Raw genomic sequence first — 16,192 nt, 5'->3', positions numbered from 1 at the left:
ACAGACAGACAGGCACACCGACAGGCAGACAGGCAGGCAGGCTTGCAGACACACAGACAGGCAGGCAGGCAGACAGGCAGGCAGACAGACCTTCACACCTCCACTGCACTTGTGCAGATAGAGCAGACATCCTGTTTGAGCTGTTTTCTATCTGACTCACTTATTTCATTTTCATCTGATCAGCGTTTTAATCTCCCATTTCTATTTTTTGTCATTACTTTTATCCTGCTTGTTTTTTTATTTCACCTCTTTCATACAGTGCTACCTCTGTTTTATGTCATTCTACTTTTACATTTTTAGTGAGTGTATTTTAATGATTTCTTTATGTATTAATGGATATTTACTTTATAATTTTGGATGCATTAACCTCGATAGCCTTACTTCTCTTTTTAGTGGGGCTAAAAAGAAAAGTACATTATTATCATTATTATTATTATTAGTAGTAGTAGTAGTAGTTGTAATAGTAGCAGTAGTAATATTGGTTTCAATTGTGTCCAACTTTGCTGCTCATCAGTGGACTTTGAGTTTCCATCGGTGGTGCTCTTTTCCTTGTCCACTTAAATCATTATTCTGTTGTATTAATCAATGGATGAAAGAAGAAAGACAGACTTTTAATAATGTAAAAAAAAAAAGTATAATATCAAATCAACTTTCACACAGTCACTGAGCCAAATTTTTCTAAGGGAACACTCTCAACTCTCCATAAATGCAGCATTGGTTAATAACAGAGTTATAAATCATTCTGTCTCCAACCTTCAGACGCCCAAAGGAGAAAACCTTGGCCCATTAGTCAGCATCATTTTTATTTATCCTCTGTGAGATTTTTCATCCGTAAATCTGAGGAGTCCTTGCTAAACCAAAACACAGAGACACTTTCTCGAATATCTTATTTAGGATTTATCTTTCCAAACCTTTTCAGGCTGACTGCACATTTCAGACATGAACATCCATGGTGCCAGTTATTTGCAATGTTACAAATAAGAGCAGCATAAAAAAAAACAGCAGAAAGGGGAGGAAAATGTGTGATCATTAGCTGGTCTCACTTTGACAAAGCTCTCATCTTGTAATTTCACAATTTTCTTTCCATTTGTACAAAATCTTCAAAGGCCACTCAGAGTTTTAAATGTATTTTGACGTCACCTTGTTGTTCTCAAGGCGTAGGAAGCCGCACACTCGCAGGTAAACAAGCTCACTGTGGTGGAAATGAGGACACCAGGTCGTGCTTGTTGAGCAGCACTGCAGCACAGCTCAGTGTTACAGAGCCTGACAGCAGGCCACACTCTCTGCCCGGGGGGGACAACACACTAACTCAGGTGCCATTCTGCCCCCTGCTGGCAGCCACGGGCGTGTCACCACCAGCCAGGGAACAAATACTGTGTGGTTTCAGTTTCTGCCGAAGTGTTTTCCCACAGGATTTTATCCTTATCAGGCCCCTGAAACAGCTTTTACACCATCACAGGACACTTCAACTCTCAGCTGAAACCCAGACGAGTGAAACACGGTGAGGGTTGGCAGCCGTTTCAGACCAAATCACACCCGCTCAGTGGAGAGGAAACTCTTATCTGCAGCGGCTCCGCGAGCAGCTTTCCACGGCCTTTGAGTAGAATCAGCCAAAACGACGCTCTGATACGCCTGATGGAAACGATTAAGTGAAACACTGGTATCGCACCTCATTTGCATTTAGATAGATCACCTAGACAAGTCAAAGGTCACAGGCTGAGATGTAGTGTCGGGCTCATCGCATCGGCCGTTTGACGCCAAATAAACTCGTCCATAAAACCACAGCGTCACCGGCCGCCCTCCCACTTCAGTGCACAATCAACATTAACATTTGATCTCTTTTTGCTGCTCTCGCTCCGCAGAGACGAAGCGCAAAGACACAGGAACCACAACATGACGCCGAAAATGTTTCAAGTGTTTTCATATGCAAGTTGACTGAGACGATTAGATAAATTGTAATTGAAACTGCAGAGTTCAGACCTCTCAAACACGGGTGATAATGCTCACTGGAGTCAATGCATTCTGTTGGTAGCTCTTATTTCAAGTGGCAATGAGTGTGTGTGTGTGTGTGTGTGTGTGTGTGTGTGTGTGTGCATATTTACACATCTATGTTTGAGTATTTGCACCTTCATCATGTTTCTGTATGTTACTGTGTGTGTGTGTGTGTGTGTGTGTGCATATAGTCTAGTCTGTTTGTGCACTTGCATAATCATGTTTTCATGTGTGTATAGATGTATGCACGCATGTGGGTGGGTGTGTGAGTGCATGTTCATTGTTTGTGTGTGTGTGTGTGTGTGTGTGTGTGTGTGTGTGTGTTTGTACCATGTTGCTTACAAAGTTGCAAAGTTGCATGGGCCTCCTTTGTATACAGTGCATCTCCCATGATGCATTTTTTGCTTGCATGGGACTGGCACAAGGTAACCCCCCAACCAGCCCCCTTCACACACACACACACACACACACACACACACACACACACACACACAGCCTGCTCCATTGTGAATGAATGAATGCTGGTCTCTCATCCCAGAGGAATGTAACATCTCACTGAGCAGCAACACAGGCAGAAAACAGCCGGTAAACAAAACAGCGGCCACACAACAAACAAACCAGGCCGTCCTGCAGCTTGGTGTTTGGGATTGTTTGGGGGGATATGAAAATAGCCATTCATAAAATAAAAAAAAAAAAACCCTAATTGCTCTGAAATGACCGTTAACCTCATGCTTTGGCGCAGAAACTGCAGGGAAACGGGCAATTATCATGTGGTTTACATGCAGACACCACAGGAATTTTCTGACTTTAATACGAGGAAATCTGCCAAAAAAAAAATGTTGGGAGCTCAGAAACAAAAGAAGGGAAAAAAATCTGTGCCTCTGGTGACCCTGATCAAGGCTTTGTAACAAAACACACTGAGGCTCAATGTGCCCGTGTCGACTGTGAGCTGCTTCTCTTGCGAAACCGCTGGACTTCCTGCACCTGCAGCTCTCTGCACACACACACACACACACACACACACACACACACACACACACACACACACACACACAAAATAAACAGTCTTATTGTGCTACACTTTACACGGATGAGGAGCTGTGTCCTTACACCTCTCTTTATCCCATAATGCTTTGTGTTCTCAGTGAGAGAGCAGAGGCATCTTAGCATCATATCTGGATAACAGCCCAGCTAAAATGAAAGGAGCTGAAGTCGAGTGAGGACTTTAATTTCACCTGTGATGACCCGAGCTGCTGTTCCCAACCATGTGAGGAGGTTTTCTTTCTGCTGCACACTTTTCCATTTTCACTGAAGTTCTCTCATTTGTACATGACCAAAGCCTTACTCTGCCACTTAAACAAATCCCTCTGGTTGCCTATTAAAGTGCATGGACCAAGGGCTCGCACTGAAAATGAGCTCTTTGATAAAACCAGCGCTCTGCCTGTCCGAATGAAAACCAGCCCAGTGATTCAGAGAGTGGCGGCGGTCTGTGTTTCACTGCAAAAACACAAAATCTTACCAAGATTATTTGTCTTATTTCAACTCAAAAATGTCTTATTTCTAGTCAAAATATCTCATTACACTTAAAATAAGACATGATCACCTCAGAAGTAAATTGTTTTTAGACAATTTTCACTTGTTTCAAGTGAAAATTCACTTGAAACAAGTGAAAATTTGCTTGTTTCATTGGCAAAATTTGCCAGTGGAAAAAGTGAAAATTAACTTGAAATAATTGACAATTAGCTAGAAACAAGAAACAAATTTTGCCAAAAACAAGCAAATTTTCACTTGAAACAAGTGAAAATTGTCTAAAAACAAGTTACTTCTGAGGTGATCATGTCTTATTTTAACTGTAATGAGATATTTTGACTAGGAATAAGACATTTTTGACTTGAAATAAGACAAATAATCTTGGTAAGATTTTGAGTTTTTGCAGTGTTGAGGTGGAGTTTACCTTAATGAAGGTGGCGTATTTGTAGCTGACACAGTGTGCGTCCGTGATTGCATCCCAGCCGTCCAGCAGCCAATCAGAGTCCGTCCTGTTCATCTCTGTTGTCATGACTAGCTCTTCTTAAAGTCAGCGCAGACACATCAGGGTGAGCGTGGAGGCTTTTCAGCAGACGTTAAATGAGAACGCTCGCTCACTGGTCCAAGTTGGCAGCGGTGTTTCTCCCAGACTCGGTCCTGTTGGCTTTGTCTGTTTTTTTTTTCCCCCAAGTTGACATGAGAGTCACCAACACTGAGCGCAGTGTTGATGCCAGATATCCTCCAGCAGTCAGCTTTGGCTTGTTGTCCAAACTCCAGACACAGAAAACCTTCTATCTACAGCAGAACATTAAAAAACCTCCTTTTCAGGAAAAAAGAAAAGAGCCACAGACGTTTAGTCGTCTCCTGGAACTTGAAATAATCTAATAATCACAATAATAATAATAATAACCGTAACACACTCTGGTTTGGTGGGTTAGATCCTGTGGAACTCCAGTTCAAATGCTCCTCATCATGTCGGCCTCTGAATCGTCCATAAAAAACATTCTTCAACTTCGCTGTACATCAAACTATTTATTTCCTGTGTAAAACCAATAAAAGGTTCACACACGCACACACACACACACACACACACACTCACACACACACAGACACACGCACCATGTACACTTTTTCCTTCCCTACAGGCTTCTGTTTGATTACTCAGATACAGTCTGGATGGGAGTGAGAGTGTGTTTGGTTGGTTTGAATGTGAGTGTGTGTGAGCGTGTGTGTGTGTGTGTGTGTGTGTGTGTGTGTAAGTGTGCCTTTGTGTCGGTCTTTCTGTACCCTGCTAATGCAGCGCTCAACCCGTCAGCCTTTCTGATCAACTAATCGCTCTTGACAGCAACACACACACACTCACACACACACTCACACACACACACACACACACACAGCAAAATGGGATGACCCGATAAAATGAGGTAAGCATTTGTGCACAGACACACACGCCAGCTGATGCCCCTCATCCTGTCCCTGGATTCTTGTGTCATCAAACACATACTCAGACACACACGCTCACACACACACGCACACACACACACACACACACACACATACACACACATGGATGCACAAATATATGTATATGTAACAGTCGACTTTGCAGCATCTTGCACTAATGTGATTGTGATGTTGTTCATTCTTACATTTAATGTGTTCATGAGGGTAGTTGTGTGTGTGTGTGTGTGTGTGTGTGTGTGTGTGTGTGTGTGTGTGTGTGTGTGGCCTAATGAGCAGCTTGTCCTTAATGAGTGTTATTCTACCTCCATTGGAATGTCCCATTACACACAGCAGGGGGCACACTGACGCACACACACACACACACACACACACACACAGCTTTCTCATGTTTTATGCACACTGTTGAGGTTAAGACATACACAGTTTGCTGCTATAAGGTGATACAGTGTCATTTTTATATATACATGGGTATGTTTTGTGTGTGTGTGTGTGTGTGTGTGTGTACGTTTACCTGCTGCAGAATGACCATGGTTCTGGTTTCTGGCCTTATAACTGGACATCAGCAGCCACCTTGAGACCCTGAGAGAGAGAGAGAGAGAGAGAGAGAGAGAGAGAGAGAGAGAGAGAGAGAGAGAGAGAGAGAGAGAGAGAAAATGACTACGAGTTTCTTTATTCCCAGCAGGGATCAGCGCAGGGCAGCCGGCCTTCCCTGTGGAGTGGCGAGCGGCTCCACTGGTGCATTGTGGGAAGCCAGAGGCAGACTCAGGTGCTGTTTCACCTATAAACAGGATCAAAGCAGCAGACACATAAAGCTGAGCTCGTTAAAACCCTCTGTCTCGTTAAGTCCCTCACAGCCAGCTGAGCACATGACAGCAGAGGTCTCACCACTAATGGGCTGCATGTAGAGGCCCTGTGGGTCACACACACACACACACACACACACACACACACACACCCAGGCAAACGCGAAGCCGTCCAGCCTCGCAGCAGCTTGGAAGCCACAAAACGGCTGGACCAATCACAGTCTTTTGAGGGACTGTGGGCGTGGCTTAAGTCAAGATTTCTCAACCAACGGGCCCTTTTGTTGGTTTTGGTTTTTAAACACAGCAGCTCGCCTCTTCCCCCCGGCTGAGCTAACCGCTGGCGGTGAGTTTTTGTTTCCTAGGTTGGCGATGGAATGAAAGGACCGCCCAAAACGTAAAACATTCCATCGCTGTCCTAGAACAAAAGGAACGAGCTTTGCCCACACGCCGTTTCACCTCATTAGATCTCCTTTTTTTTTCGCATCCACAATTTTCACAGCTTCCTATTGGTGGTCGTGCTACCTTACACCATGCTGCACTGTGATTGGCTGGGAGCTACACACCCACTGACCAAAGGCCGACGCCCAGAAGAGTCCCGAGTTCAGCTTAACAAGAAAACCCAGGCAGAGGGCAGGGTCTCTGCCGACACACACACACACACACACACACACCAACACACACTGCTAGTGGCTCACAGGTCATGATGGAGAGGATTAGTTTTATATGAGTCTATACATTGTTTTTTTTTTTTGTTTTTTTTTTTTAGCAAAATCCTCATACTCATTCTGCCTTAACTGTCATCATAGTGACTCCTGTGTTTCTCTGCTAGTCATGTCACAGTGGCTGCTGTGAAAAGGCTCTACTTTACATCACAAATAAAATAATGAACACAAATTTTCTAATACATACATCTAATTCATTTTTTAAAAAAACATACATGTAGTTTTGCAGAAAGTTCATCAGATTTTGCCTTTTCCATCCAACTGAACTGAACCTGATATTTTCTTTAAAATACCAGGATGGAAACCTCGCTACAGTTAGAGAGTGACACAGGGACGGGGGGCTGAAGGGGAAGGGGAACACAGACACAGAGGAAATGCAATCAAATATACAGTCAACACACACGCATGCGCGCACGCACGCACACACACACACACACACACACACACACACACACACACACACACACACACACACACACACACACACACACACAGTGAGGGATTTAGGGATGAATTAAAGGGCAGGACTTCCTGTCTGTTAATTTCCTTTTGGGGCCACTTTACATTTGTCTCAGGACCAGAGGGAAAAGAAACACACACACACACACACACACACACACACACACACACAAAACCAGTCCACCATGCCCCCTTTACGACCCTACGACCATTAACCTGTGTCTGACTCCGCCCACTTGTTCTTGTCACATGACCCTGGTCTGATTGGTAATCCACACAAACAAGTAAATCTAATTAACTCTCTTTGTTGTGGTATGTAACATGTGTGTGTATGTGTGTGTGTGTGTGTGTGTGTGTGTGTGTGTGTGTGTGTGTGGTTGTGTATGTGTAGCCAGGTAGATTACACATGCTTCCTTGCATGTGTTATTCATTAGGGACAAATTAAGACTGCATGTAGAAGTATAGGAGTGAAGTGTACGCCCAGAGTAATTGCAGCTATCTCTGTGTGTGCATGTGTGTGTGTGTGTGTGTGTGTGTGTGTGTGTGTGTGAGCATTAGCTATGGTAAATTATTCACTTGCTCCTAATGAAGCTTTAGTTTAATCCTGTGATCTTTGACACGTGGTGGCCATGACAGCGATCATTAGACATTTTCTCTGTTTGATCTCAGGTCAGGTTGGTGGCACAGGCCAGAGGTCACAGGTCAGAGGTCAGAGGTCACAGGTCACAAGTCAGAGGTCCGGGTTTAGGACTTCAAGGACAAGTACATATGCTCACATATGCTTTCGCACTTTTATTTTGTGATTATTATTGTGTGTGAGTGTTTTATTTTACATTGGATTCTGCTTTTCCTCAAACTGCCTCTTCTGCTTCTACCTCAGTTTGCGCTTTCCTGCATTTCCCAGAATTCCTCTGGTGGTTTTTCCAATCATTCATCATGCATAAGCAGTGTTTCCTGTTTTTATTTGTTTTGAATACAAGAATACTGCATTTTAAAATTTCTGAGCTGGCCAATATATGGTACCATTCGCACATGAAGCAGAGCGGCTTGACGAGAGTGGCCAACCAAGTTAACTTTACTGAAACAGGTTCCATCAAACTGCAGCTGCATCAGAAACAAACTAGCGGAGCAAAAAGAGGCGAACTGGAGCACGACGATGAATTCACAGCTTTTGATGGTGCAGACAAGGCTAACGTTTTGACAGTACCGTGTCTTCACCAGAGCCAACAGCACCAGAGTCTGCAAGGTGGACTCTGAGATGGCGATCCCACTGGACCATGTCGTGGATTTTTCTCTTTAGTGAGTCAAATAAAGGATCTGGAACCAATGAGTTGTCTTTTGGGAATTTTATTATTCAGCGCTGAAGGGAAGAACCAAACAGAGTGCAAGGCAGTCTGCAGGGATGTTCCGCAGATTGTTTACAATCAGAGATATTTATGCAGAAAAATCAGACAATGAATCAAAAAAACGTTTCCATCCTGTCTGGTTATGAGCGACATGTGTCATTTCCTAATTAGGTAATACAGACATGTTAAAAGTTCAAGTTCTTTCAGTGCAGAAGTTCAGGATTCTAAAAAAAACAAGTTCAGCTAAGGTCTTACGCTAACAAAAGTTCTAGTTCCTTAACATAGAGTTCAAAAGGTCTAACGAAAGTTCATCTGATAAGGAAGTGCAAGCACAACCGGATAAGTGTAGATATTAGACATAGAGACCAGGAACCTTAAACAGGAATGTAGACACTGTCTGGATTTGATCAAAATAATCTTAAGGAAGATTAACAAGTAAACATGAGCCATTATATTTGTAGGAATCAGCAGTAAATTTCCATCACAACCAGCAGCACCAGCAGCATTAATCTGATTGTGTCTTATGGCGTCAGACTGGTGACATCAGTGTCGTTTGAGCGTGACCTGACCAATCAAAATGCTCAGAACCTAGTGAGGCGGGACTGAAAAGCTATCAGCAGCATTGATTATGTGCTAACTATTTGTTTTAGGTTTAATTTATATTACTTTTTGACAATGTCCCAATTCATGTGGATTTCCAGCTGCAGATATCCGGCAGTTTTGTTGAGTAAACACTGAGGAATCACACTGGGCCATTCCAGAGGGAGCTAAACTAAATTCTTCTCATGTGCAGAGAGATTCCCGTGATCAGACCAGCCTCGCTCCATAACTACAGGCCGTTCAGAGTTTCTGCTAATGAGCAAATGCCAACTTTGGTCTGTCAAAATGATTCAAGTCAGGAATCAAAGCCCCTCTATAGAAACTACTGGGAGGTTAAAGGAAACCACGACCAGCATCATCTGTTAAAACCCTTATCATTTATTTTCCCAGTCACATAAAAACTGTCATTTTGCTGTAGGGAAGTGGATGCCAGCAGCTCCTGACACCAGTGTGCTGCACCGTAACACAGTCAGCGTGTGGCCGGGACAACTGGCTTTAAAAAGGAGCGCTCCCTCCTAATGAAGGCAAAAAAAATCTGGTCATATCAAGCAAACCTGGTGACAATCTGTTTCTCAAAATGAATGCAACGTGCTTTCATACTAGAGAGTTTGTGTGGAAGATTGTTCTGAACACAAGCTGGTGAGGTCTCAGATCAGTTTGTGAATGAACGCAGTAACTGAAGAATCCTCACAGGTAAGACAAAAGGTGCACGGGTATTACCGCTCGTAAATAATTCACTCTCTCATTATGGAGCTTTATTGGGATCTTCTGACCTTTGACACATGGCGGCGGTGACAGCTGCCCTTCAGAGAGCAGAGCGGCTCCTTGAAACCAAAACTCAGACTCAGTCAAACCCCCCGAGGGCTTCACCTTTCTGGAGGCTTTCCAACCTGTTCCTCATTAAGGAGGAACTTTTAGCACTCTGTGCAAGAACGCCAACGCGTCATGGCCGGTGCTGAAGTGCAGCGCAGAGATACGAGCTGCCCTGTAGATTTTAGATTGCATTTTATCATTTTTTGACAGTCAAATAGAAAGTAACATAGAGTACGTTTCCATGCACACCATATTCCGGTTCGGCTCAATATTCCGGCTAAGGTAACTGCACCGCGGCAACTAGAATATTCCGTTTACATGTTACTTGGCATGTTCCCATGTTTCGGCGTATTCCACTCTCTGACATAATGCAACACTCAGCTGCGGGGGGCAGCAGCACGCGTATAGGCGTCTGGTCTGCCGGAAATACAGAAGAAGAAAAGTCTTCTTCTTTTTCTTCTGTTGCTAGTTCTATGTTTTCTCCCATCGATATCCTCCATGATATTTAAGTCTTTCATTACACTGCAAAAACTCAAAATCTTACCAAGATTATTTGTCTTATTTCAAGTCAAAAATGTCTTATTCCTAGTCAAAATATCTCATTACACTTAAAATAAGACATGATCACCTCAGAAGTAACTTGTTTTTAGACAATTGTCTCTTGTTTCAAGTGAAAATTCGCTTGAAACAAGTGAAAATTTGCTTGTTTCATTGGCAAAATTTGTTTCTTTTTTCTAGCAAATTTTCACTTATTTCAAGTGAATTTTCACTTTTTCCACTGGCAAATTTTGCCAATGAAACAAGCAAATTTTCACTTGTTTCAAGTAGATTTTCACTTGAAACAAATGAAAATGGTCTAAAAACAAGTTACTTCTGAGGTGATCATGTCTTATTTTAAGTGTAATGAGATATTTTGACTAGAAATAAGACATTTTTGACTTGAAATAAGACAAATAATCTTGGTAAGATTTTGCGTTTTTGTAGTGTAGCAGAAGGCAGACTGCAGTCTCCTGGCTCTTGCTGCTGTTCATCATGCCGTTTTCCCCGCTTGCAGGTAACCATAGCAACAAAGATGCCACATAATTCCTTGCAAGTCGAGCATGCGCAGTCGTGACTGAATATTCCGGTTCGGGGGATTTTCCGACTAAGGTGTTTACATGCCCCAATATTCCGGTTGGAACAGGCATATGCCAGGGGTCTTATTCGGAATTCTCTCCAAACGGAATATGACCTTAATCAGGTTCGGTGCGTGTTTACATGACACGTGTGCAACCGGAATATTGCAAATATTCCGGTTAATACAGGAATAAGGTGTGCATGTAAACGTGCTCAAAGACAGCGACGGTGAAAACAAACGAGGCAAAGGGAAGTGTGAGAAACGACACCACACTTGGCACCAACGTCCATAGAAGCATGCAGCAGCCAGGTGGAAACACCGCGAGAGAAATCTGCTGCTCAGTGTTTGCAAAAATCGCTGCCTAATGTATTTCACATTTCAAACAGCCTTGCAGATTTGATACCAACAAAATCGAGCATGTATGAACAGTTTTGGGATGTCGAGATGACCCAAACTTTAAGTGGCCTCAGTGACGGCCGTGCACGCCGCCTGGCATCTGACAGGAGGAGTTTGTCCCAGCGTCTCGTCTGACGGCGTCTGAGGACACGTGCCGAGTGTCTGGATGTCAGAGGAGTCCCAAATCCTGAAATCCAAGTTGAAATGATTTACATCTCTCAATTTTTTTCAAATGCAAAAGCTTTATTGGCATCTCTCTCTCTCTCTCTCCCTCTCTCTCTCTCTCTCTCTCTCTCTCTATCCTCATATACACAGACTCCCCATAAATATTTCAGCATCTAATTACCCCAGCAGAGGTCTGGGACAAAGGTTGTGGGGAGCCATAGCCAATGTTCGTGTGTGTGTGTGTGTGTGTGTGTGTGTGTGTGTGTGTGTGTGTGTGTGTGTGTGTGTGTGTGTGTTTTGATATGTGCCTCTGCCTGAACATATCATGTTTTATTTCTGTGGGTTAAAACACATCAGCAAAGGCACACAACAGTGAAAGTGAAACATCCTGTGATAGGAGACAGAGAGAGAGAGAGAGAGAGAGAGAGAGCGAGAGAGGGAGAGAAGAGTGAGAAAATGCAGGACAAGTAAGGAAAGAGAGTAAAGAGGAGAAAGGAAAGTCAAGGAAAAAAGATTTGTGAGGAACAAACAAAAGAGGAAAGACAAGGGAGGAAAGAGAGAGAACAAAAGAAGAACAAATAGAGGTGGAGAAGTAAGGCAAAAGAGGGAGAAACAAATATTGAGGTAAAAAGAGAAGCAGAAAGAAAGAGAGGAAAGGGAAAGAGGGAGGAGAAGATAAAAAGGTAGATAAACTGAATGAGAGGAAGAGAGGCAGACGCAGGTAGAGTGAGAGTGGAAAAAAAGAGGTAGAAAGAGAGAGAGAGAGAGGCAGAAAACGAGAGCGTATAGAAGTAGAGAGAGAGCGAGGGCGAGCAAGGTAGGTATATAATCCTCTCTCTCTCTTTCTCTCTCTCTCTCTCTCCTACATCTCGTCACTCTCTTTGTCAGAGACCATCTGAGCGTCCGGCTGAAATTCCATCAGCCAGGCGACGACTAAACTGACCACCACACAGAGAGAGAGAGAGAGAGAGAGAGAGAGAGAGAGAGAGACAGAGAGAGAGAGAGAGAGAGAGAGACAGTGAGAGAGAGAGATATCTAACCCTCTTGATCCAGGTGCTGCATCAGGGGCACTGAGGTTATCGAGCACATTCAAATCTCAATGCACCTAATCTAACCTAATCTAATCTAACAAACCATCAATAGCAAGAAAATAATCATTTCTTCTATCATTTCTTGATTCCGGCCTCACCAGCATCACTGACCCCATGACTGACATGAAGCAGAGTTATTGTGGAAGACTCCGTCATTTGTGTTAGCTTAGCACAAAGACTTGAAGTCTATGGGAGTCGTTAGCCTAGCTCCATCAAAGTGGTACATTAAACCTTACAGCAGCTCTGAGGCTGTCTGATTCACATGGGGGATCATGTGGATTACAAACAGAAGTGTAAATTAGACCACGACAAAGCCTCTGTTCCCACCCGCTATTAAACTGTGTCTGTGGTGATCCAAACACAAGTGGACCGCTGTCCGTCTGTCCGTTCACACCTGGTATTAAAATGCGTCTCCAAATGCAAATCGCCTGCCCACTTGTGTTTGGACCTCACTTTCCGGATCTATATGTAAATAAAGACAGACAGACAGACAGACAGAGAGAGAGAGAGAGAGAGAGAGAGAGAGAGAGAGAGAGAGACCAGTACATGAAATTCTTACTTTGCCAGTCCTCCCTCAATGCATAATCATTTAAGCGGCAGCAGGTCTTTAACAAATGGAGAGCTCCTCTCTCACTCATTTTAATGCTCCATCAGTCACTGAAGACATATTTCACATGTAACACACTGTGACAGCTCGACCCCGATCACGTTCAGGCTCAGATTATTTAATTATTCCAGTGGGTCTGAGCGGGGCAGGTTCTCTAATGAGGTGGATAAATCAGCCTGTAATACTTCTGTGGTATTCCTGTAGTGACTGCAACAACACACAACAACACATTGAGGAAGCTTCGTTGTTGTTTCCACCTGTACTTAGAGGTGTCGGCTTGTGATCAGATTTCTCAGGATGGATGTTAATACCAGGAGGGAACAGGCCAGAGCTGCTGTTTTTGGTTTTTGGATGTTGACAACATCCCCCAGCATAGTTTCTCATCAGTCCAGTGCACTGCCCTGGTCTAAATCCAGAACCCCCCCCCCAATACCCCCTACTGAGACCCCCAGGGTCCTTTAGGAAACCCCCACCCCCCACTGAGAGGGACAGATTGAAGCATTAATGCCCCTTAATAGGATGGCATGAGGCCCTCAGGCGGGTTAGGGTGAGGGTCAGCACTGGAACTTTTTGGGGCAGCGACGTGGAGAACTTTGAGGCAGATGATTGGCCGAGGGCTTCCTGCAGTCAGGAGGGACTGGATGTACAATTTCCTTTCATTTATAAATGGAAAGCTGGGAAGGAATGATTTTTGTGTCAGTGATATTAATGATACACCCGTGTGGCTGGCCAAGTTAGGGAACATGGAAGTGCAAAATTCTGTTCTATTCTATTCTATTCTGCTCGGTATAGGGATGTGTGTTTACAGTTTGTTTATAAAGTAGGTATACATTCTTATATACAGTACAGGCCAAAAGTTTGGACACACCTTCTCATTCAATGCGTTTTCTTTATTTTCATGACTATTTACATTGTAGATTCTCACTGAAGGAATCAAAACTATGAATGAACACATGTGGAGTTATGTACTTAACAAAAAAGGTGAAATAACTGAAAACATGTTTTATATTCTAGTTTCTTCAAAATAGCCACCCTTTGCTCTGATTACTGCTTTGCACACTCTTGGCATTCTCTCCATGAGCTTCAAGAGGTAGTCACCTGAAATGGTTTTCCAACAGTCTTGAAGGAGTTCCCAGAGGTGTTTAGCACTTGTTGGCCCCTTTGCCTTCACTCTGCGGTCCAGCTCACCCCAAACCATCTGGATTGGGTTCAGGTCCGGTGACTGTGGAGGCCAGGTCATCTGCCGCAGCACTCCATCACTCTCCTTCTTGGTCAAATAGCCCTTACACAGCCTGGAGGTGTGTTTGGGGTCATTGTCCTGTTGAAAAATAAATGATCGTCCAACTAAACGCAAACCAGATGGGATGGCATGTTGCTGCAGGATGCTGTGGTAGCCATGCTTGTTCAGTGTGCCTTCAATTTTGAATAAATCCCCAACAGTGTCACCAGCAAAACACCCCCACACCATCACACCTCCTCCTCCATGCTTCACAGTGGGAACCAGGCATGTGGAATCCATCCGTTCACCTTTTCTGCGTCTCACAAAGACACGGTGGTTGGAACCAAAGATCTCAAATTTGGACTCATCAGACCAAAGCACAGATTTCCACTGGTCTAATGTCCATTCCTTGTGTTTCTTGGCCCAAACAAATCTCTTCTGCTTGTTGCCTCTCCTTAGCAGTGGTTTCCTAGCAGCTATTTGACCATGAAGGCCTGATTCGCACAGTCTCCTCTTAACAGTTGTTCTAGAGATGGGTCTGCTGCTAGAACTCTGTGTGGCATTTATCTGGTCTCTGATCTGAGCTGCTGTTAACTTGCGATTTCTGAGGCTGGTGACTCGGATGAACCTGTCCTCAGAAGCAGAGGTGACTCTTGGTCTTCCTTTCCTGGGTCGGTCCTCATGTGTGCCAGTTTCGTTGTAGCGCTTGATGGTTTTTGCGACTCCACTTGGGGACACATTGAAAGTTTTTGCAATTTTCCGGACTGACTGACCTTCATTTCTTAAAGTAATGATGGCCACTCGTTTTTCTTTAGTTACCTGATTGGTTCTTGCCATAATATGAATTTTAACAGTTGTCCAACAGGGCTGTCGGCTGTGTAGTAACCTGACTTCTGCACAACACAACTGATGGTCCCAACCCCATTGATAAAGCAAGAAATTCCACTAATTAACCCTGATAAGGCACACCTGTGAAGTGAAAACCATTTCAGGTGACTACCTCTTGAAGCTCATGGAGAGAATGCCAAGAGTGTGCAAAGCAGTAATCAGAGCAAAGGGTGGCTATTTTGAAGAAACTAGAATATAAAACATGTTTTCAGTTATTTCACCTTTTTTTGTTAAGTACATAACTCCACACGTGTTCATTCATAGTTTTGATTCCTTCAGTGAGAATCTACAATGTAAATAGTCATGAAAATAAAGAAAACGCATTGAATGAGAAGGTGTGTCCAAACTTTTGGCCTGTACTGTACTTTAAAATACACACTGAATTATCAAGTATTTTTCTGGGTTTCCAGGTGCACTTCAGGTCATAAAATTTGATGAAAACTAAATATGTTCAAAATGTTAATATAGATCCACTGAGTGTCCCTCCCTCAGCTCCTCCTGTCCAGTCTGATGCAGCTCAGCTCAGCAGCTCTGCCTTAAATTCTGCCTTTTAACAAAGTTTATAATGTTCAGTTTGTGTTGACATTGTGCAGAATGTGTCACTTTAATTCTGTGTTTATTATTGAGGTTGTAGTTTGCAGAGGTCTGCTACTGGACTGCATTATAATGAGAGGTGTTTCTCATTTTTTGTCCTCCCTATTTATATACATGAGTGGGGACAGAATAGTGGAAACAGCTGTTAGTAAAGTGCAGTCCAGTCCAACAGCAGCACTAACTATGAGCTCAATGCCAAACACAGAAGTGAATGAACACCTCTGTTACCGTGACAACAAGACAAGCTGAGCATTATAGGCAGCAGGAGAGGAAACTTTATGGCACAACAGCTGGACTGGATTAGATTAGATTAGATTGTACAGGTGGAGCTGATAAAGTGGACACTGAGTGTGTATATATTACTAAAATGATGTACCTGTTTTTGTGAC

General features: G+C 43.5%; 1 protein-coding gene across 1 annotated transcript in view; it reads right to left on the bottom strand.

The window, feature by feature from the left end:
• Positions 1-4,051, bottom strand: part of myo7aa (myosin VIIAa) — a 67,264-nt gene extending 63,213 nt beyond the window's left edge. Inside the window, 1 exon segment of the mRNA XM_030067474.1 lies at positions 3,947-4,051. Coding sequence (XP_029923334.1) covers positions 3,947-4,051 — 105 coding nt within the window.
• Positions 4,052-16,192: the final 12,141 nt, after the last annotated feature.

The sequence above is a fragment of the Myripristis murdjan genome, chromosome 13 (genome assembly GCF_902150065.1).
Source record: "Myripristis murdjan chromosome 13, fMyrMur1.1, whole genome shotgun sequence".
Taxonomy (NCBI): Eukaryota; Metazoa; Chordata; class Actinopteri; order Holocentriformes; family Holocentridae; genus Myripristis; species Myripristis murdjan.
The sequence above is the reverse complement of the archived record's forward strand: the minus strand, read 5'-3'. Positions and strand labels throughout refer to the sequence as shown.